This window comes from Dunckerocampus dactyliophorus, chromosome 16 (genome assembly GCF_027744805.1).
Source record: "Dunckerocampus dactyliophorus isolate RoL2022-P2 chromosome 16, RoL_Ddac_1.1, whole genome shotgun sequence".
Taxonomy (NCBI): Eukaryota; Metazoa; Chordata; class Actinopteri; order Syngnathiformes; family Syngnathidae; genus Dunckerocampus; species Dunckerocampus dactyliophorus.
The window spans coordinates 21,870,142-21,893,671 of record NC_072834.1 but is presented as its reverse complement, the minus strand read 5'-3'; the positions used below and the strand labels follow the sequence as shown (position 1 = coordinate 21,893,671).

Here is a 23,530-nt window from a genome sequence, read left to right as displayed (position 1 = left end):
GTTTCTTACCGCCCGTCTTGGGAGCCGGCACTTTATCTTGCCCATCTGTGCAGCCTTTTGCAGAGCTGACACTGGGCCAAGAGCAGGGATGCACCAGAGGAGGCGAATCCAAGTTAGCTGAGGAGATGAGAAGACGTGGGGCCACATCGGAAGATGTTAGTAATATTTATGCTTACGCACAACAACAATGTCCTGCGTTTACATCCTGTACGATTGCATTGGTGGGTCGCACAACACTCCGGAGTCCTGCGCTTGGAAAGGCATTGGAGGGTGTTTACTTCTGCGAAACAGGACTAGTTGGTCCACACCTTTACAAGAAAAAGGTGTAGGTGAAGAACATTCCATGGATTACACTTTGATTCTTGTAAAGAAATGGTAGACTCTTCTTAAGCCTCGGTCACAAGCGGTCGTAAGGGCTCCTTTTTTAGGTTGCGAGACAAACTTCGTACGTCTTTGGCCAACGAGTGTCTTTTGTACGTTTTGCTGGTGTCAGGTTTGGGTAAAATCTAAGTTTTTGTGTCGTGCGCCACGCGTGAACCCCACATACGCAATTTGTGCGGCCAACGAACATTCAGATGTTTGGTATGTCCTCCTTGCGTGTCGAGTAAGTCAGTCGTGCGTTGGCCGTACGACAGTGCGGATCGATACTGAAATATGAATTCTTCCGACATCAACTCTTCATGCTCTAAAGTCGATTCTCAAATCGAAATATCAATACTTTTGATACTTCAGATACAGTTGTGTTGTAAATGATTCAACCCCGAAAAGATTACCACTCTTAAGAACTCATCAGAGGTTTCAATCAGGGCGCGGTTGTTCGCCGGTCAACCGTGAAATATGGCTTGTTCACGTCGCTACTTACCGTGTGGTTGACATCACTCGTCAGCGCCAATATATCCCACAATTCCTCATTTTGCTGACTTGCGGTTTAGCGGAAAAATTGATAGTGAAACGATTTAACAAATTAAAAAAGAAATTAAACTAAAATATTTTAGTTAAATACATTATTAATTGAAGTAAGCAATATTGAACATAGTTTCTAGCTTTACAGCAAAATGGAGCTCGGGCCCTACATCGGATACCGAAACTACTCAAACAGCCTTCAACACAATTAAATAAAAATGTTTTCGGTTAAAAATATTTTGCTCAGCATAAGCTGAGTTTGGAAAAATACTGACATTCGGCTCGCCTTCAAAGTAAGAGTCTTAGGGTTCAACCTAATATTGGTGCCAAGATGATAATACGCATGCCAGCTATTGATGTATCAAACAGTATCAAAGGTATGTTTCATTTGTTCTTGTTACACAAGTGTACAAACACAGCTTTCCATACATCGCAAAGGCACCGTCAGACACGCTATACCTACACTTCCTCTGGAAAGATTTCAAAATAATGTAACTATCGCCTCAAACTGCGAGTTCATAAAAATACAATCTTGTGACGCCGACAAAGCCTCAAAAAGCTCTAAGTACAATTATGCCATCCAAATAGTTGTTCTCAAACATGACTAAGAAAGAACTTGCAAGCTTCACACGGGTCAGTAAAAGAGTTTCCTTTCAAATCTAGGCAGTTCAAAGCAGGTTTTTCGTTAACGTTAAAGGTTGGTTACGTCTACTTAACCAGTGGTTAAATAAATAACCGAGTTTTGAACAACCAGGCGCGGTCTTTTCAATCAGGTGTGGAAAAGACCTGCAGATGTGGACAGAACCATAACGAGCAACAATCCAGCAGATTTAAAACGACTGAGATGCTCGGCTCCTTCGAGACAGTCAATGATGTCTTTGCAACATGGTGAAGTCCAGGGAATGGTCACAGAAGTCAAGAGAGGAGGTAATGTCTCTTCATAAGCAAGATAGCAAAGGCATTACACATTTCAAAAGACACAACTGGAAGCATAATTAGCCAATTTAAAGCTAAAGGCACAGTGGAAACACTACCTGGGCGGGGCAGAAAGAGGACGCTGTCGGCGACCGCTGTCCGGCAACTGAGGCGAAAGGTGGAGAAAAATCCCCGGGTAAGAGCTGAGGAGCTGTGACAGGACTTGTCAGAGGGTGCTACTCAGGTTTCGGCCAAGACTGTAGAAGATGAAGGCGCACCCCCTGCTGACTCCAAAGCACAAGAAGAGTCGACTCCAGTTCACCAAAAAACATGTGGACAAACCACAGAGGTTTTGGATACTGTTCTTTGGAGCGACGAGACAAAGTTGCAACTCTGGGCCGATGGATCAACCGTATGTCTGGAGGAGGAAGAAGGAGGCCTGCAAAGAAAAGAACACCTTGCCTACCGTGAAGCATGGCGGGTGGTCAGTCACGCTCTGCTGCTGTTTCTCTCCTTCAGGCACAGGGAATCTCCAGCGTGTGCACGGCACCATGAATTCCATCAACCACCAGGAGATCCTGGGTGTAAATGTCACGCAGTCCGTGACAAAACTGAAGAGACGTTTGGGAGACGTCGGACCATCCAACAGGACAATGATCCCAAGCGTACCTCCAAATCTACCAAAGCTTGGTTGCAGACCAAGGCATGGAAGACTCGGAGTGGCCATCACAATCGCCTGACTTAAATCCGAGGCAGCTGCAGCACGCAAACCCAAGAATGCCAACGAACTGGACACAGAGACACAGAGGGCGGTAGAGATGGAGGTATGCTTGTGCACAGTTTTTGCAACCTTCATACAAAGCCCACCTGGAACGCACGGGTAGTACGTTTACTGCAAATTAGACGCACGTCGGTCTTCCAACCTACGTTGGCGGCACGAATGGAGCGACAGCCGTACGTCCGAGCAGCCTGAGATATCGAGCGGGGTATGCAGATTGTACTTCCAGGTTATATGTCGGGTGTTTGTGTTTGTGACCACAATACTACATTTGTCTTTCAATGTTTTTCGAAGCGGTAATTAATTATTTATTGTTTTTTTAAAACCTGCGATACGGTGAGGGGGTGATATCCGAGACACAATATAGCGAGGGACGACTTATTTGAAAAGGCGTCTGTCAGGTTCAAACTCCTGTGCCAGCAAAATTACAGAAGAGACAAGACAACAAGCGTGTCTTTTTACTCGCGAGGAGAACGGAGGAACGTACCAGAGTTGCCTTCCCGCGCCGCCCTGATACGTTCTCTGAGATCTCGCTTTTTATTTGGGCGTTCCGTATCTACAAGGTTGTGCAACTCCAAGGGATGGGGTGAGCAACGCAGCTGCACAAGTGTACTTGGTTTCGTCTATGTGTGTGCGTCTCTGTGGCGGTTATCGGTACTACATGTGTGGTGTGAAGCACATTTCAGCACAGCCTCGAAGGACATCGGTTAGCGTGCGATCCTTGGAATCAGCAGACACGGTGGCGCCATGAGTCGTCACTTTCTCTGAGTGATATATGAGTAATGATTATATTGCTGGTTAATTCATGTCCAGTTCCAACAGCGTCCTGTACAGTTCAGATAAAAATGCACCGACCACCTGTTGTCTTTCAACAACAAAGTACGAAGCTGAACAAATTGCACGAAGTTGTTCTCCTTGAGTGTCTAGTCTGCGCTCCCAAAACGCTGCACTGCATGAATATTTTCATGGCAATCCCTGAGTTACGGTTTGCACAATCTCAAATTTAGGCCACCAAAAATCAACAACACAGCGATTAGCCAGGAATCAAAGCAGCGACAAGGCACCCGGCTGATATTTTTCCTCTCAGTGAAGAGACATATCATTCTCCACTGTCACCATGGAAACAAAATTGGATTCGACATTCCTGTTGACTCACTCAGAGGCGCTCACTCAAAACCCAGAAACATTCCAGCTCATCTGCAGCGTGCATGCCTTGCAGCATTTCCTTGCACATTACATACGTGTTCAGACGATGGAATGTCTGCGCATGCACGTCGCCATGGGAACCGTACGGATGTATAACATTACAACACAGTCTTATCACGCACACGCACGATGCATCTGTTTCTCCCACGACTCGCACGGCTTCACACTCATCAGCCCGGGCTCTTCCTTTTTCTTCGCCCTCCGCACCGCCATAATTGTCTCAACTCCTTTCCCCTCTCTTCCTACGTCTGTGCTCTCGCAGACACGTTGCCATGGAAACTGGCTACAACTGCAGGGCTGGAAACGGTAAGATTGGCATCCACATGGGCGCACACACGCTGAATAGCTAATCAATCATTACACAAGACACTCACTGTAGGTTGCCGCATATTATTTTGGCCGTGCAGACATGAAACATAAGGATGTACTCCTCCTAGACGAGTCAACTTGAGCAATATATCACATTTCATAGCCAAGTTGCGCTCAAATGATGGAAATTAAATATAAATTGACATATTAAATCTGATAAAGGGAGAAAATTGCTGTTTGCTGACCATACTGGCCGTTAAGAACTGAATGAAAAACTCTTCAAGTTAGGAAATGATGAAAAGGTTAAAAAAAAAAGTGAATCCACATTTTTTCCACCATGTAATGCGCTCACATTTCGTTCATCATCCTATTTGTCCTTATGACAAAATACGACATGACACTGTGTAGGCTACCACATCATCCGCATCCGCTATTCTGTACGGGTGTCCGTATCCGAACATGCACAGGTGTGGTGCTTATGGAGCTTTCAGGCTTTGGTGTAGACATGGCGTCTCGGCAGGTTTGTCATGAGCACGCCGCACATGAAAAAGCAAGACAACGTAGCTTGAGTGCGGCGTGGGCGAAGCCAGAGGCAAAGTGTACTTAAGTGGGTTGCATGGAGGTGACAAATGGAGGTGTCCATCAACAGGGTGCACTCTCACCTCTATTTGCACAACGCGCTGCGTGTGACAGAAATAATATTTGCTGTCCGAGTGCAACGCGTAAATCCAATGCAAATGTCGGCTGATAGAATATGGCTTTAAATCAAACAACTGTACCCTCCTGGTGTGACTAACTAATGTGACACAACACAGTGCAATTCATTTGGACTCTAATTACAACACTGCGATAAGTAGAAATACACACAAACTTTCTTCTGACGCTTACTTTTGTGGGGGGGGGGGGTTATGTCACAAGCAAGACAAAGCCACACGTGAGTGCTTTCAGATGGGGGTGGGGCGACGTGCTTTTATGTTCATCTCCAAAAGTGTCTAATAAGACCAGAAAAGTTGTTCGAATCTTGCCGTTTTTCAGAAATATACAAATTAACTCATTCAATACCAAGGATGTATTCATACGTCATTTACGTTTTTTGCACGAGAGGCAAAAAGATGACGCAACTGCACGCTAATGGATGTCACCTTTAGAGCAGCTTTAAGCCATAAAAACGGCCACCAGGTGGCAAAAGTAAGCGCTTGGCATGGATCATTTGCATGTAAAAACAGCAAGGAGGAAGTGGAAGCGCATGGAGGAGTGTAGCGTGCAGAAGGTTACGCACTGTACGGAAATTTTAACGCATGCACATGCACACACATGCACACAGTTTAGTTCCAAATGTGAAAACTGTAAATAGTTCATGGTGTTATATTTGTAAATAAATTGTTATTTTGATGTAAAACAACACTTTTTTTGTGTTATGTTGTGTGTAGTTGTTTAGATATTTGAGCCGACTCAAAGGCAAAAAAAAACGTGTCAAAGTGAAAGTTATACTTGAAATGTATCTTTTCACAAAAAGTTACTTTTTGCCCCGTTTTAGTCGGGAACTGATATTTTCCTGAAACTTAGCTATGTTCTACTGCTGATTACTAAAGAATGGAAAAAGTTGGAAACAAACTCTTTTTTTGTGATGAAAGATGGGAGTCTAATCTCCATGTTTTTGTAGCCATACGACACAATATTCCGTGCGCCTTGAAAGAGCAGTCAAAATCGTCTAAAATGGCCGCTATTGAAGGGGTTGAATTTTCAAAAATGGCTGAGATTGAATGAGTTAATTAATAAATTACGCTGTTTCGTTTTGTGGTTGAATAGGGCTTATTATTAGTATAAAAAAATATGCATATTTAAGCAAATGTTACAATTTCTTTTCCCAAATCAACTATTTTTAAGCATAAAAATGGCTAAATGAACTAAAATGCAAATAAGGTATTCAGAAGACGCGTTCAAAGATGCTGTGATGATATGTTGTATTCTACACCGGTCACTAGGTGTCAGTAATGTTACTGTAATGTTTGGTGAGACACACAAGCACCAGACTTGATGGGTGGAACAACAGGCTTTTATTGCAGGTTTGAACCTCACAACAGGCACAATAATCCCTAACTCATCGGCTACTGTTGCGGCCGTAAACCACGCCAAGCTAAAACTCAACTCTGAACCCCCGACGTCACTTCCTGTCCACCCTCCCACTCAGCTCTCCTAGTCTCATTTATGTTTTAAATGGCTTATTTTTGCTTATTATGTCTGCTATTTTTGGTAATAGCAGTGTAAAGGTGACTATAGGGGTGTTATTTTATGTCTAGAGGGCTCTAATCATGTTAAAACCCGTATTGAGAAGATTGTAAACACTTTTTTATGCTGTAACTACAAAAATATCCCCTCTGGAAATGGAATTATCACGGTCGGGTCTGGAACTGATAAACGAGCGATGGCTGTAATGTATTCATGAGCGAGGGCGAACGGGTAGCGCCCAATCTATTTGTGGCGAGCCACTGCAACATGCCCTTTTTTGTTTGTTTTGTTGTTAGGGTCTTTTTAAAGCCAAGTACATATACAGCCAGACTCGTATGGACACTAGAAAGGGAATCAACTTCAACAGCACAACGATAGCAGCTATTGTATGATAAATGGGTTTTCATGTATTTCTATCATCAGGTTGCTCAAGGATGTACTCATGTTTACACGGGACTCATGAGAAACATTCTTCACATCGATAGCAACCCGATGTAAAGTGGATTAGACTGGACGTTGCTGAAGAAGCAGCTGTATTGAAATGAAACACGCTTTCTATTCAAAGATATTTGCTTATGTGCTTGGCCTCCACTATAATAAAGGTGACCAAAAAATAAAAAAATCAGCCGTGTTGGCGTAGCAAATCCCTCTGTCACTGGAAAGCGATTAAGAAGCTAAAATTATGCTCAAAGCAAACAATAACCTGCTACCTAAAAATGTCATACGATCCTTCTCAACTAGAGAGGATCCCGTATGACCTCGGGGAAACGTGTAACGTCAAACATTTCTACGCGAGAACAACCTTCAGCATTTCAGTATGAAATCACGGAAAGGATTGAGTAAAGAACTCAAACAACGCACTTAAATGTAGCGATTTCAAGAAACAGTACAAGCAGCTGACGTTTACAAGGTACAAGGGAGAAGAGTCCTGAACCGCCGTGTACCTCCAATCACATGTCTCACTACTACCCCACTTCCCTCAACATTGTCCAACGCATCTTAACAAATGTGAACAAATGTATTGCACATGATGTGAAACGGATGGTGGGTAGGATTAACTAAGCTTTGCTTCTTCCTACTCCTTTTTGGACATGTGGAACTGTGACCTGTACTATGTGATGTATTCCAGTGTAACTTATAAATACAAGCATTACCATTACGCTTTACCAAACGTGTGAAAGCGGACTTACAAAGGCATCATTGGACAGTTTGGTCTCCCCCCCGTGGGCTTCTTAATTTACCTTTCAGTAAATATAAGGGAGGATCCTGTAGGGGACACGTCGGCAGTATGTGTCCCACGCAAGCCCGTATTTGGCCCGACACTGTCTCTCGTCACGGGCCTCTCGGTGAATCAGCAAGACGGTGAAATATATCACGTAGAAGTAAGGCAGAAGATGTGAGAAACCTACCCAAGAGAAGCAGATGGGAAAGATGAGCGGGGGACCTTTACTTTTCTAAATAACTGCAAATGTTCTTCCGCAGCTATATAGTGGGTGGGGGTGAGATCATTCCCCACTTTGACTCAATAGGGGGTTTTATTTTCTGTCTTCTCGATCGAACACCCCTTTGAGTTTGTTGGGTTGGAGGGGCTGTCTCATCCACCGCTCACCTTTGTGCTTTTCCAGATTTCTTTCTCTGAAACTTTTGTGCTTCTCGGTTACAAAAGCGGCTAAATAATGAGTCACGTCCTGTTATATGGCGCAGTACGTGTCAGCGGTAACAAAGGACTGACAGCCTCCATTTTAGACAATGCGTGCCAGACAGGAACAATGAGACCAGATCGTCAGTGTGTCACTGCAGCCAAACACATGATCTGATAATAACAGGATGGCGACGGCTGTGGGTTGCAAACATTACCAGACAGAAAGCGATCCGTCACTGACATTTGGAGTAAGTCTTCTTACTATACAGATTTGTCACGCTTGTGGTAGTAGGAGTGCATCACTTCGATTAATTCATGAATTCATCTTTCGTTTTGCATCGCTCCACGCAACGTTCATATCACCAAGTTTGTGTTGTGTAAGAAGCTTTGGAGGAGAAAGGCATTCCGGTATGAAGCAGCAACTTTCCACGTCTTTTACTTTTACGTCTGGATCGGATGCACTGCTTAGAAGACAGCAGCTTTTGTTTTTTTCATGTGAGCAAAAGTATTGGAACATGTGACTGCCAGATGTGTTTTGTTGCCCGGGTGTGTCCTATTGCATTGCTTAGACAATCAATAAACGGCACTTTCAGGTTGGGTAGGATTGGTTTTCATGTTGTTTTCACCTCTAAAACCGCAGAGCTGTGTACGGGCGAAAAACAAGCAATTGTGAATCTGAGAGAAGATCAATCATAATAAATGTACACATTTATTATTATTGATTATGATTATTATTATATTTGTTGTATTTTATGATATAACATATACAGTATATACACATAGTATATACAATGTAAAGTGAATTTCAGCATCTTTGAGTACAGTCGTCCCTCGATACATCGTGGTTCAAACGTCACACAATCACTGTCGCGTTTTTCAAAAATGTATTTCTAAATGATCGCTGTTTTGTAGTTGAATATAGTCCTACATATTTAAGCAAATTATATGTATTCATGGCCTAAATTAAGCATTTCTAAGCATAAAATGGCTAAGGATCCGAAAATACAAAAATAAGGTATTTAAAAGACATGATATGAAGTGTAAAACAAAATCTGTGACTTGTTGTCTGCGCCTTTAAGAAGCGGGGAAGCGACGTTTGTGACGTCAGCTGGCTGGAGTTGACTCTTAGCAGACTGGAGTGCTAGCAGCAGGTTAGCAGTGTAGAGCGTGGCCTACAGCAGCTCCTGTGTGAATGTTCACTGCATGGGTTCTCTGCTTGTTCATCAAGCCATTGAAGTGCATCGTGAGTCTCTCCCTAAACAGCGGCAGTAGGGTAGTATTCTACACAGGTGTCTCAGTGTTAGTAACATCACATTGATGTAACAACAGGCACCAGGAAGTACGCATGCACACACCTGCGTGGCCGCTACTGAAGGGTTGTCTTTCGAAAAATGGCTGGGATTGAATGAGTTAATATTGAAACCTACTTTGCGGAAATTCACTTATCACGGTCGGATCTAGAACCAATTAACCGCGATGAACGAGAGACGACTGTATCTTGACAAGCGCTCTATAAATCCAATTTGTTATTATTACTAAATATTACTCAATAATGTACGATTTACTAACTAGCTTCTGGCATTGTGTCGATTGTGGGAGTTCTTACCACATGGCAGAGACCATGCCAAGGCCATGAGGAGATCGCCCAAGTAATTGGGATGACGAACAAGCCCCCACCAGCCAGACACCAGCAAACGCTTCCCTGTTGCTGTGGCGATGGTCACCAGCCCTGCGAGCAGCCGTGGATGATGCAGAGTAGAATCTTGCAATCACTTCAGCTTACTATCATTTCAGTAAAAAAAATTAAAAAAAAGTGATGACTAACTTGCAACACTTGGATGTTCAGGGTTTCTCCTAAACTGATTCTTCTCTGAGTTGGATTTTCTGAAAATGTAATATCCGATACCTAATAGCAAGGAGAGAAATAGTCCTTTTAAGTATGAAATGCAAGATCTTAGAGGGCATTTTAAAAGGCATTCAGTGTAGGGTTACCATTCAGTGTTATTATTGCTGCTGCTCCCAGGGGACTTAGAGCCTGAGGATGTCCGACCAGAAAGGCCGCCTGCAGGCCGTATGTGAAGGGAACCCAGGCCAGGTCTCCAAAGGCCAGCATGAAGCCAAAACCGTCATGCACAATGTCCATGGTGGTCAGAACTGCCTCCTGTCGGCAGACACGACAAATTAAGCCGAATCGCAGTCGATGAAGCTGAAAGTCATCGGTACTTCAGATGCTGCTAATTGGCGTCTCACCTCATTCCACAGGGCGTCAGCCACATACAACAACTGAAAACTATTGACCAGGATCATGGCCAGCGAGGGGGAACCTCGAAGTTCCGCCTCTTTCATCAGCATGCCAAGGTTTATGACCACCTGAGGGAATGTCAACAGATGCGAGGACTGATGTCATGTCCATGATGTTTTTCATCCTTCAACCATCACTTGGTCAAGCAATGTCGAAACTTGTGTGTCACTTTTAAGAAAATCATGTGCCATAATTAGTAGAGATGCTCGATATTGGCTTTTTACTGATATCTGACATACAGTGACTTCAAAATACAGGAAACCATCTGATTCCATAACGCTTTAGTTTGTTAATTACGATATTCTGAAAACTCACTCAGTACCAAAGACGTATTTATATATATTTTTATAAACCCGAACGCCCGATCCCGAAGATGTATTTATACACCATTTATGTTGTTTTGCACGAGAGCCATGAAAACGGCCACAAGGTGGCAGAAGTGCATTTGGTAAAAGCTCAGCATGGATCTTTTGCATGTAAAAACACACGACAGCAAGGAGGAAGTGGAAGAGCGTGGAGGAGTGTAGTGTACAGACGGTTACGCATTGTAGGGAATTTTTAACGCATGCACACGCACACAGTTGAGTTCCAAATGTGAAAATTGTAAATAGTTAATGTTGTTATTTATGTAAATAAATAGTTATTTTGATGTAAAACAACCCTTTTTTGCATTGTTTCTGTTGTGTTAGTTCTTTAGATATTTGAGCTGTAACAAAAGCAAAGAATTTGTGTCAAAGTGAAACGAACGCCCGATCACAAACGTCTTTTATGTTGTTTTTTTGCGCAAGAGGCAAAAAGGTGAGGACGCAACTGCACACTAATAGATGTCACTTTTACAGCAGTTTTAAGCCATGAAAACGGGCACAATGTGGCAGAAGTGCATTTGATGAAAGCTCGGCATGGATCTTTTGCATGTAAAAACACTCGACAGCAATGAGGAAGTGGAAGAGCATGGCGGAGTGTAGCGTGCAAAAGGCTACAAATTGTATGGGAACTTTTAACGCATGCACACGCACACAGTTGAGTTCCAAATGTGAAAATTGTAAATAGTTCATGGTTATATTTGTAAATAAATAGTTGTTTTTTGTATTGTTTACGTTGTGGTATAGTTGTTTAGATATTTCAGCTGTCACATTGTGTCAAAGTGAAAGTCATGCTTTTCACAAAAAGCTTTTCTCCCTTTTTTAGTCGGGAACTGATATTTTCCTGAAACTTACCTATGTTCCACTGCTGTTTACTAAAGAACGGAAAACGGTAGAAACAAACTGATTTCCTGATGAAAGACGAGAGTCTAATCTTTCTTTTGGTAGGTTCCATGTTTATATAGCCATTGAACACAATATTCTGTGTGCCTTGCAAAATCAGGCAAAATCGTCTAAAATGGTCGGTACTGAAAGAGTTGTCTTTTGAAAAATGCCTGGGATTGAATGAGTTAATAGTCTGAAATGCTTTTGTTAAATCCATAAATATTGTGGCTCCGCACTTTCTGCTGTCTATAGCGTAAGAGTCTTATTTATACCTTAAATGGCTTGTTTTTGTTATTATGTCTACTATATTGTGTAATAGGAGTGTAAAGGTGACTATAGGGCTGTAATTTCATGTCTAGAGGGCTCCAATAAAGGTAAAAATATATATTGAAAAGGTTGTAAACAGGTTTTCTATGTTCTAACTACGAAACCCTTTGTGGAAAATCACTTATCACAGTCGAGTCTGAAACCAATTAACAGTTATTAACGAGGGACGACTGCACTGCAATATGCCGTGGAAGTGATAGAAAAAAGTGCCATGTTTATTTTTAACATTTTGTCCCATCAAAATAGTCATAAAAAAATAACATGTTCTCCTACTAACAACAAGACAGGTTAGTCTTATTCACATTTCAGAATCCAATGAAATAATTCTGGCAAGGATACAAGATGCAAAGCTACAACAACAAAGTCAAGTTCAAAGTAAAAAACTCTGGACTTTTACAATCAGTGTTTATTAATGCATCTGCTGACGCTTATTTTTGTGCTGCAGGTACTGCGTGTGAGTCCGAGTCATTCTTCCTAGGTGTGATGTGAGATTAAACGTATTAAAGGAAGACACCTTACTCCCCCCTCGCAGTGCTTTACGATCATTGCAAATTGCATATTTACATTCCGAAGACGAAATTTGGAAATGATTGCAGACCATGGACGTAGTCAGATATCAAGCTTGTTGCTCTGTGGAGAACGACGTCATCACTCGCACACTGATATCCTTATCAGCAGATCAGGATAGCAAGAATAAGATAAGGAAAATGAAACTGGTATGAACCAATATCTCATTTTTATGCAAATATCGGCCATTATTATCAGTCGGCTGATGTTATTGGACATCCCTAATAAGTAGAACATCTTCTATTGCCTCCTTGGACGATTTCACACTCACTTTTCAGATACAGTACAGGGCAAACATGATATTGTAAGAAAACCAAGACAGTATACAAAAATCGCAGTAAAATGTTTATGAATATTTTCACCAAAAACGATTCATACAAAAACTGGGGCGTATGAAAAACGAGGTTGCTAGAAGCGTCCCAATCCAATACTGATATTGGATATCAGAAGAAAAAGAAAAACAAGTATCGGAGTATATCAGCCTGCATCTAAAACCTTCGTCAGTGCCGGGCATTTTAGACTATTTTGCCTGATTTTTCAAGGCACACAGAATATTGTGTTCTATGGCTATATAAACATGGAACCTGCCAAAAGTAAGATTACACTCCCGTCTTTCATCACAAAAAAAGGTTTGTTTCTACCTTTTTCCGTTCTTTAGTAATCAGCAGTAGAACATAGGTAAGTTTCAGGAAAATATCAGCTCCCAACTAGAAAAGGGAGAAAAACAGCTTTTTGTAAAAAGATACATTTCAAGCATAACTTTCACTTTGACACAAATTGTTTGCTTTTGTGACAGTTGTTTCAAATATCGAAACAACTATACCACAACTATATTTACACAGAAAACGGTTGTTTTACATCAAAATAACAATTTATTTACAAAAATAACACCATGAACTATTTACAATTTTCACATTTAGATGTAAATTGTGTGTGTGCATGCGTTAAAATGTCCCTACATTGTGTAACCTTCTGCACGCTACGCTCCACCACGCTCTTCCACTTCCTCCTTGCTGTCGAGTGTGTTTTTACAGGGAAATGATCCATGCCGAGCTCTCATCAAATGCACTTCTGCCACCTTGTGCCCGTTTTTATGGCTTAAAACTGCTGTAAAAGTGACATCTATTCGTGTGCAGTTGCATCATCACCTCTTTTTGCCTCTCGCTCAAAAAAAATGAAAAAGACTGGGCCGGATTAAGACGCTTGGTGAGCCTGATGCCATCCACGAGCCGCAGTTTGCCCATCCCCGCACCACATGCATAAGAAGAAGTAAATGGGTCTTTTGTCTAACATTCCACACTACAAATTTGTGGAAGTATCGTAACAGTATTGTATTGGAAGTGAAAAAGTTGCAGCGGGACACCCCTATAATTTCTTGCAAGTCGTGTGGAAGAGTGAAAGCATTTTGGGCCACAGAATGACTGGTTAAGTCTCATGCACACAAGCAGAGTATGCGTTATCATTTATTCATCCGTGCCCTCAATTAAAATCACTTATTTTAGAAGCGTCCACAAAGCTCACATTACAGCCTGAACATGAGAGAATGACCTCATGCGAATGTTGCGTCTAGTCTCTCTATCCTTGGTTCCTTTCGAGACGAGACGGAACAAAGCTGCAAACGTTCACTAAGTGGGACAGTGGCGCTTGAGAACACCCCTCGCTGCATTGATTTGCCAAAAGTGCCAATATTGTGGATCTTTCTCATCAGCATAAGTCAGTACGCTGATCTCAGTTGAACCGAGTTTACCCTCCCACTGATTCTTACATGAACTGTCACAGAAAACGGCATCCTGGACAAAACAATATCATATATTGATGTTCCATCTGTTCCATGTCACGCTTGTGTTTGCGGCACGTGCCCAAAAGACTCCAGCACAGGACACGACCATTCATCCTCCAGATGCATTTTAGGAAATGCTTCGAGTCACTTGGTGCACCGATATCTAAGTTTAGGTCAGGTTTCCAAGTGGCAGGAAGGAGGAAGTAGATGAAGAGGCACACATTTGGAGACAAAGAAGGGCTCTCAGGGGTTTTTGTTGGATGCTTTACATCATGTCTGCATGTGATGATGACTCACAGACAATATACTGTAGATCGGGGGTGTCCAAACTTTTTCCACGGAGGGCCACATACCGAAAAATCAAAGTATGCAAGGGCCACTTTGATATTTTCTACACCCACACACACAGACTTACAGATTACAGTCGTCCCTCGCTATATCACGGTTTGAATATCACTCCCTCATTATACCGCGTTTGTTTTTGTCTTTATTATTAATTAATAACTGATGGTTGTTCCGTGGTTAATATTAGAGCATATTAGAGCAAAAAAATATTGAAAGACAAGTTCTATGTAGTATTGTGGTCACCAGGCATCAGTAATGCTGAGACATGACGTTAGATTACATTACCTTTCACACTGCATGGAGACTGGCTACTGAGCCAGGAGAGCCCAGCCGACATGACATGGCTGAGATCGAGTGGGGGGGGAAAAAAAGGTTCTCCTCTCATTCCGTGTGGAAGTGGTAAGTGTTTGACTTCTTTGTCCTTCTTCCCCACTCCGTTTGAAACGTTTTCTTGAGTTTAGAATAGGTCAACTGGAGCGGCTAACTAGTTAGCTCGCTAGCTTGCTATGCTAGCTGCGGCTGTCTGTTTTGTCCCTGCAGTGATCCCGTAGCGTGCGCAATGTGATCAAAGAATAATAGGAGTGTAAAGGTGACTATAGGGCTGTTATTTCATGTCCAGAGGGCTCTAATAATGTTAAAACAGGTTTTCTAAACTGTAACTATGACAATATTCTGTTTAATAATACTGAATCCTACTTCGAAGAAATTCACTTATCGCGTTCGGGACCGAAACCAATTAACCGCGATTAACGAGGGCCGACTGTATTTCTGTATTTCTTTCTTCTTAAATAATTTCGTACATTTACTTTTTGTAATATTATGACTTTGTTCTTATATTTAACTTTTTCCCCCAACTTAATTTTCCAAAAATCACAACTTTTTTGATTTTGTTTGTTTCTCACATTACGACTTTTAAAAAACAATATACTTTTCTTTCATGTTTCAACACTATTTTTCCTCATATGTTTTTATTCTTGTAAAGTTAAAACTTTTTTTTGTTTTGTTTATCACATTACGACTTTTAAAAATAATATACTTTTCTTATTTTAACATATATTTTTATTTCAACAATATATACATGCAGTATATTTCAACACTAAGCTACTTAAATCCGCCAAGTATGTTTTTGTTCTTATAAAATGTATTTTAAAAACTTTTTTTCTATCATTAGAATACAACTTCTTTGTCTTTACATTTCGATTTATTTTCGGAAAATTACAGCTGTTTCTTCCTTTTCTGCTGTTGTTTTTTTCCCCCAATATTTCAACTTTATACATTTTCTTCTCGTAATTATGACTTTATTGCCATAATATTTTGACTTTATTCTCGTAACATTATAACTTTTTCCGCAACCTCATTTCCAAACAACTTTATTCGTTGTTTTGGTTGTTTCTCATATTACAATGTTATTTTTTTCAGTTAAGACTCATTTTCCTCTTAATATTTTGACTTTATTGTTTATCGATTTTTTTCCGTATTTGTTTTTTTTTGTGGTAAATTATATTTTTCGAATGTGCCGCTGGTTGCAGCTTGGACACCCCTGCTGTAGATGGTCTTAAGATTAATACGTTACATAGTCTGTGAGAAGTAGTTGGCAATGGCAAGCAAGTCATTCTGAGATGCTGTCAAAAATTCAACCAAAATCTCCCACACACTCGGTTAGTGGGAGGTTTTTGTGCTCTCTCCTACACACTTGACTTTAAAACGATCGGATGTACAAAGCCTTTGCTGTGAGATGAGGAGGATAGATGCTCACCTAATAAAGGATTCACTACGGCTAGATTTATAGAACAATTGTTTTGTGTTCAAACAAATACTGATTCTTTTTTTTTACCAGGCTTTTAGTAATTTGCAGTGTGAAATTTAAACCTTGAAACAGTGTAACGAGTCCCACGCAGACGGCTATTGCAGCTATGTCCCCGATTAAATACCTCAGGTCAACGTGTCACTTCAACAGGAAAACATTTTGTGATTCTAAGGCGTGAGAATTGAAATGATGTCTTGAGTGGAATAATACCGCCACCTGCTGGCAGCATTGGGTTCTCATCTCTACACTTTAGTACATGTTTGTTTTAGGGATACTTTGAATTTAAGACACACATTTAAGAAAATTACTAAAACGCTGAAAAATAAAATACAAATAACTATAAAATATGTTAAGTATAAATACTAAATAATCAAAAATAAAAATGACAACTCGGTCAACTCACCCAGCCAATCAGACCTGGTCTGAGCTCGCAGAAATATTTCAGGTCAAAATGACCAATCCGTGGATTTAGCTCCCGTCCGATGAAGAAGTCATAGAGAGGATTTCCTACACAAAACAGAGGGACAGATCCAATGTAACAGCATGTCATCTCAGTATCACACAATGTGCTTTATGGTGGTTTAAAAGAACAGATTGATAAAGTAAATGTCTATATTTGTCCCATTTCAAAGTTAAACATTGCAAAAATGACAGAATAAAATGCCTGCGACTCACAATTTGGAGTCATTGCGTGGTTATGATAGGCTACAGTATAACAAAGTGTCCAAAGCGCCACTTGCTGTTTTCAGGTTGTTTTTTTATTGACCCGCGGTGCAATGTAGAAATAAAATTCAACTCAGCAAAAAGGCAAAATGTAAAGAGAAAAAGTTGAATGTTAATACTAATAACTAATAATAAAACAAAGACTTCGCCTCTCATTCCGTGTGGAAGTGGTAAGTTTTTGGCTTCTTTGTCCTTCTTCCTCACTCCGTTTGAAACACTTTCTGAAGTTTAGAATAAGTAAATTGGAGAGGCTAACTAGTTAGCTCGCTAGATTGCTATGCTAGCGGCAACCGCCTGTTATGTCCCAGCAGTGATCCCGTAGTCTGCGCAATGGGATGGAAACAAAGAATAACAGGAGTGTAAAGGTGACTATAGGGGTGTTAATTCATGTCTACAGGGCTCTAATAATGTTTGGATGGATAAGATAGATAAGTACTTATTCATTTCCAGGAGAAATTCACATCCAACATGTCATAAACAGGTTTTCTATGCTTTAACTCTGAAAATATTCCGTTTATTAATACTGAATCCTACTTGGTGGAAATTCACTTATCACGGCCGGGTATGCAAGCAATTAACCGCGACAAAGGAGGGACGACTGCAATCCATTTTAGTTTTATTTTCCCCATTTTTGTTTGTTTTGTTTTCCCTTTATTTGATTCATTGTTTTTCCAGTATATAACCCACTTTTCATTTAGTGACACATCTGGCGACAACGCAGAGCCCTCCCTTCCTCTTGTACACCCTTGTCATTTGTTCTATGTGTTGTGTTCTATGACCTAACTTCTGCAAATATGCACTTTATTTATCCATCACTGCTGTAAGTACACACGCAATGTTTGCAAAATAAAAAATGACAATAATCCTATTGTTATACTAACAATACTATACGCCTGAAAGCTGCTGGAAAGCTGTTACGTCACAAGAACATGTTTCAGCTTCGTTCTCTTCCACCACTCACCTTCTGAAACCTTCAGCAAACGTCGGTAGGACCTTTCCACCACCTCTGTCTTTTTATTATTAAACCTTCTTTCTCACCTGTGGTGCCCCCCAATGCCAGAGCATGAGGAGGAGCCAAAAAGGAGCGCAGGTAGAGGTAGATGGACAGCACGGAGGAGACTCCTACTGCACACACAGCCAGAGGCAACATCAGCTCGTACAGACGCCCCAGAGGAGCCTGGAGCATCAGAAGCAACATCAGCAACGCGCCGCTGATGCACAAGCTGTGGAAACCTGAGGGAGAGAAACACACATGCACTAAACGTTGCTCACCTCGGGTGGGGATGTGTGCATTGGATTGTTGAGAAATGTAAAGGTTGTAAGTAAATGTAAGGACTGTAAATAAAGCTGAAGGTTCTGGCATGGAGACAGTGCTCATATTACATCACACTGATGCACATAGCTGTTAAATAGTTCAACGAGCGCTAAAGACAATCAACATGTAAATGCTAAATCCCCAAAACTCCCTTCCAAAAAGCCAACTGTACCGTTTATTGGATACTTGAGGCGTGTCCCATCCCGCAGCACTAATCCCTCAGAGACCTAAGGGAACACGTCGTTATTTACATTCTTACAACGTGCACACAACCAAACATGATTATTAATACCTCTTTTAGCAACATTATCTTTGCAAAGGTTTTCACTACAGACATAACATAACTACAGTGCAGTGATCCCTCGCTTGTAATCCCTCAGAGCACTTTTAAGCCATAAAAACGGCCACAAGGCGGCAGAAGTGCATTTGATAAGAGCTCGGCAGGGATCATGTGAACGGAAACATCACACATGACAGGAGGGAGAAAGAGGGAGAGCATGGAGGAGTGTAAGCGTGCAGAAGGTTACGCATTGTGGGGAAATTTTTAACACATGCACACGCGCGCACACGCGTGCACACACATAGTTCAGTTCCAAATGTGAACATTGTGAACAGCTCATGGTGTTATATTTGTAAATAAATTATTTGGATGTAAAACCCCTTTTTGTGTTGTTTATGTTGGTCTAGTTGTTTAGATATTTGAACTCACAAAAGCAAAAAATATTTGCGTCCAAGTGAAAGTTATGCCTGAAATGTATCTTTTCACAAAAAGCTAGTTTTCTCCCTTTTTTAGTCGGGAACTGATATTTTCCTGAAACTTACCTATGTTCTACTGCTGATTACTAAAGAACGGAAAAAGGTAGAAACAAACTTTTTTTCTGATGAAAGACGGGAGTCTAATCTTTCTTTTGGTAGGTTCCATGTTTATATAACCATACAACACAATAATCTGTGTGCCCTGAAAGATCAGTCAAAATTGTCTAAAATGGCCGCTACTGAATGGTTGGGATTGAATGAGTTAATTAATAAATCATTGCTGTTCTGTAGTTAAACAGGACCTACTATAAAATTTGTAAAAAAAAAAAAAATGCAAATTTTCCTTTTTTTTTTTTTTACCAAAATCAAGCATTTTCAAGCATAAAAATGGCTAAATGAAGTAAAATCCTCATTGAAAGACGTTGTGATGATGTGTAGTATTCTACACTGGTCACTAGGTGTCAGTAACCTTACATTGATGAGACGTTACTTTGCATGCATGACGGAAGCATGACGCTTTTAACTGTTGAGCCGTTATTCCCGTAAAATGACAGATGTTCTATTTCTGCCGTGATTTAAAAAATAGTATTTTTTCATGGATTTAAATACGTATCACGTCTTTGAATGCATCTTGTGAATGCCTTGTATTTGTATTTTAGTTCATTTAGCCATTTTTAGGCTTGAAAATGCTTAATTTAGGCCAGTAAAATTTGCTGAAATATGCATATTTTTTCACTAATGATTGGCTGTAGTCAACCAAGAAACAGTGTTGATTTATTCATTCATATAATTTGAAAAACCACGACAGAGGGAAGACGCAAAATTAGAAGCGCACAGCGGTGAAGGACGACTGTAGCAAAATACATTTTTTACATTTTATTATTTTCTTTTCTAACTGTTTAAAAAACTTAACATTATCACTGAACCACATTTTAAATAATCTGTCAGCATAATGTTTTATAATAATAAATACTTATATATAGTAGCGCAGCGCAATGCGCAAGCGCAGCGTGGATGTTAACGTTTTTGCCGGCGTTTATGTGTTTGTTTGTGTTCAGAATAACTTGAAGAGTTCTGAATGGATTTGGATGAAATTTTCAGGAATTGTCAGAAATGGGACATGGAAGAACTGATAACATTTTGGGGGTGATCCGGATCACCGTCTGGATCCAGGAATTTTTTTTAAAGGATTCTTTAACATTGCAAGACAGGACCATTTTCGGCATTTGTGCTTATAACGCCACAAAAAATGCTCAGAGCACTTGGAAAAAAAACACAGGACAAGTTTCCGATAGGTTCTACAAAATATCAAAGACTGATACAAACAATGTAGGATTATTATTTTGGGGTGAATCACAATGTGAGGAGGAACTACGACGCTTGGCGGAGGTCTGCGCTTTCCGAGTGCTTCTCTAGTTGTGACTTTTTTCATTATTGCTCACAAATAATTGTTTACCCCTTTTTAAAAAAAAAATCATCATTTGCTCGACTCCAGCAAGCTCGTCTCTATTGTATGAGGTGTGATGTGCGACTTGTTATACCTTTCCTAATGGCAACAAATAGATGACAGCATGCAGAAATATCCAGCCCAGCAAGAGAAGGGGAGCCAGAGGGTCCCACAGCTGGTCCATGGAGGGGAAAGGCGGGGGCCACTGGAGCACAGCTGCCTCGGGAGATCGACTCACACAGATCAGGAACAGCACCGTCAGCGGCAGAAAGATGGGAATGCAAACAGCCCCTTGGGAAGCGACACGGAAGTGAAACATTGGAAATAATTCAAGCGTCTCAAATTGGGAGTTCAGTCATTCTGAAGCCTGTGAAGCTTGCTTGCTGTCACATGCAAAGTACGTTATTATTGTCCGTAGACTGGAGATGATAACTCTCTGAAACAAACGCTTCTGTTGGTGATGATCAGGGGTTTGCTTGTCTTTTTCAATATAAGAACTATCTCCAGTTAAAATGTATAGCAAACATTTGGCAGATTGATTGTAGTATTTATGAAAAATGTTAATTTTAAAATGTATGATGTGTGTAATACGTCAAATCATATTAGTGACTCACCCAGGGCTCCTCCAAATTCTCTTGGTGTGTTATGGGAAGCCTTGCCATTGGCTGCTTGATTCTTTGGCGTCATTATTAAGTTTCCTGTAAAATAAAAATAAAAACAAAAAACAAAAACAAAAAATTACAACATATAATTTGGGGCTGGAGTTTGCATGTCCTGTTCTATGCATTGGTTTTTGTACCACTCCACATCCCAGGGCCATGCAGTATACTGAAAAATGAAAGGATGCAAATGTCAATTTGACATTTATAAAGCATATGCTCAAAGTTTTATATATATCTCTATATATATATATAGAGATATATATCAAGAAAAAAACAGCATCTCAGCGTTGTCATATAGTGTAGGTGAAAAAGCCTATTATTAATATCAGTTTCGCTCTTTGCTCCTTTTTTCCCCATTTTTGATGTTTTTCTTTTTCAATTTTCCAAATACTTCAACTTTCTTCTTAAATACTCTTTGCAAATTTTCTGTTCGTAGTGCTACGACTTTATTACCATAATATTTTGATTTTATTCCCATCATATTCTGACTTTTTTCCCAACCTAATCTTTTAAAACTGACTTTATTTTGTTTTCTTTCTTTCTCATAATATCACGACTTCTTAAAAAATAACATTTTTATTCAATATTTCAACTTTATGCTAGTAAAATGACATCATTTTTCATATTATGATGTTATTCTCAGATGTTAGATGTTATTTTACGACTGTTCTCGTTAGAATACAAAATTTTTTCTTAATAGTTGGACTTTATTCTGGTAAAATGGCAGCTCTTTTTTCCATTTGTGCTGCTGATATGTTTTCTTCTTCTTGTAATTATGACTTTATTCCCATAACATTTTGACCATATCCTCATAACATTATAATTTTTCCTGCAACTTAAGTTTATTCTTTTTTTTTGTCAACCATATTACGACTTTTATCAACTTTATGCTACTAAAATATTATTTTTCCTCACAATATTACGATGTTAATCTCGTAAAACAATTTTCGTTAGAATACAACTTTTTTCTCTTAATATTTTGACTTTATTCTTGCTAAATTATTGCAGATTATTTTTTTATTTTAAATTTTTTAGAATGTGCCATGGGCCAGTAAAAAAAACAGCCAAGGGCTACAAATGGCTCCGGGGCCGCACTTTGGACACCCCTGCTCTAAATCGTTCATTAGTGTGAATGTGAATAAATTGCATGAGTTGTAATGCACTACAATAATATTGCCTTAACAAAATAATATGTTGACTCACACTGTCAGGGAAGTATTACTTAACCAGTATGTTTATTATTATTGTGGTTATAGTTAGTTTTGGGCTGGATCTAATGAGATTGTGCAAGTGTACTTAATGATGTGGCCGGACAGTGGATGTTCTGTAGCTATAACACTACAATAATCCGATTTACTATGCAAAAATACAATAAAGCAAGAATTACATGTATTTTACTCTGAAGCTGACCTAAACAGACCACTGACAAGGGTTAGTTTTGATGTAATCATAGAAATACAGTACAGGTATTGGCGTTCGCTTTACTAGGTAAAACTGCTGCCGTATATTCGAGACTTTTCCACTCAAATAGTTCGAATATGTGGTTTTCATTACAAAGCAAAGCGTGGTAACTTACCAGTGCGAAGTACGTTGGGTGATATCCAACAGAAGGCGTGTGCATCAGTCACCAAAAAGCCTTCACGAGGAACCGCCCCCTCACAGTTTCTTAGCGCCGAATACTACCACAGCCAATCCTATCTCCTAATGGGAATCAGAAGAGGGCGGAGACAAGAGGCTTTGTCCAATCAGATTGGCTTCTCGGGTGGCGTCAGCAATATCCGCACGGTTCAGATGTTGTGAAACACCTGAATGTCAGCAAAAGCATACTTCATATCAGGGGTCACCAACGTTTATTTTAACATTTATTTTCAGAGTTATTTTAAACCCAAACAAAGCAAATATGCTTGTTTTACCAGAACATGAACAAAATGCTGGTGTCCACAACTCACATTTTGTATTTCAGAATGCATTTCTTTCTACTGTTCTTTCATTATTAACTGAAAACCTGAATGAAAAGCAGCCTTGCGGGCACCTCATGTGGTCGTGGCGGGCTACCTGGTGCCCGCGGGCACCGCTTTTGTGACCCCTGCTTTATATCATAGTAGCAATCCGTAGGACAGTTTCTCCAACGAAATGAACTGCACAAACATCAAATAAAACAACTTAAAAACAACTTTAGTTCGAAAGTTGGCGGAATTGCTCAGGTTCTGTGTTTTTGTGGTAGAATGTAGCCGCTTGTTGCTCGGCAGAATTGTTGGGGGCACTGTGTG

The 23,530-nt window shown here is 40.3% G+C and overlaps 1 protein-coding gene across 1 annotated transcript; it reads right to left on the bottom strand.

Annotated features, from left to right (window-relative positions):
• tm7sf2 (transmembrane 7 superfamily member 2) lies at nucleotides 1-22,922 on the bottom strand. The gene is made up of 11 exons (XM_054754178.1): nucleotides 22,837-22,922; nucleotides 21,213-21,296; nucleotides 20,693-20,889; nucleotides 18,568-18,622; nucleotides 18,119-18,313; nucleotides 16,761-16,864; nucleotides 10,233-10,352; nucleotides 9,975-10,143; nucleotides 9,808-9,888; nucleotides 9,589-9,711; nucleotides 1-7,745 (listed from the first exon to the last, which is right to left on the bottom strand). The coding sequence occupies exons 2-11, from the start codon at nucleotides 21,283-21,285 to the stop codon at nucleotides 7,585-7,587; spliced, it is 1,278 nt and encodes a 425-aa protein (XP_054610153.1). The 5' UTR covers nucleotides 21,286-21,296; nucleotides 22,837-22,922; the 3' UTR covers nucleotides 1-7,584.
• Nucleotides 22,923-23,530: the final 608 nt, after the last annotated feature.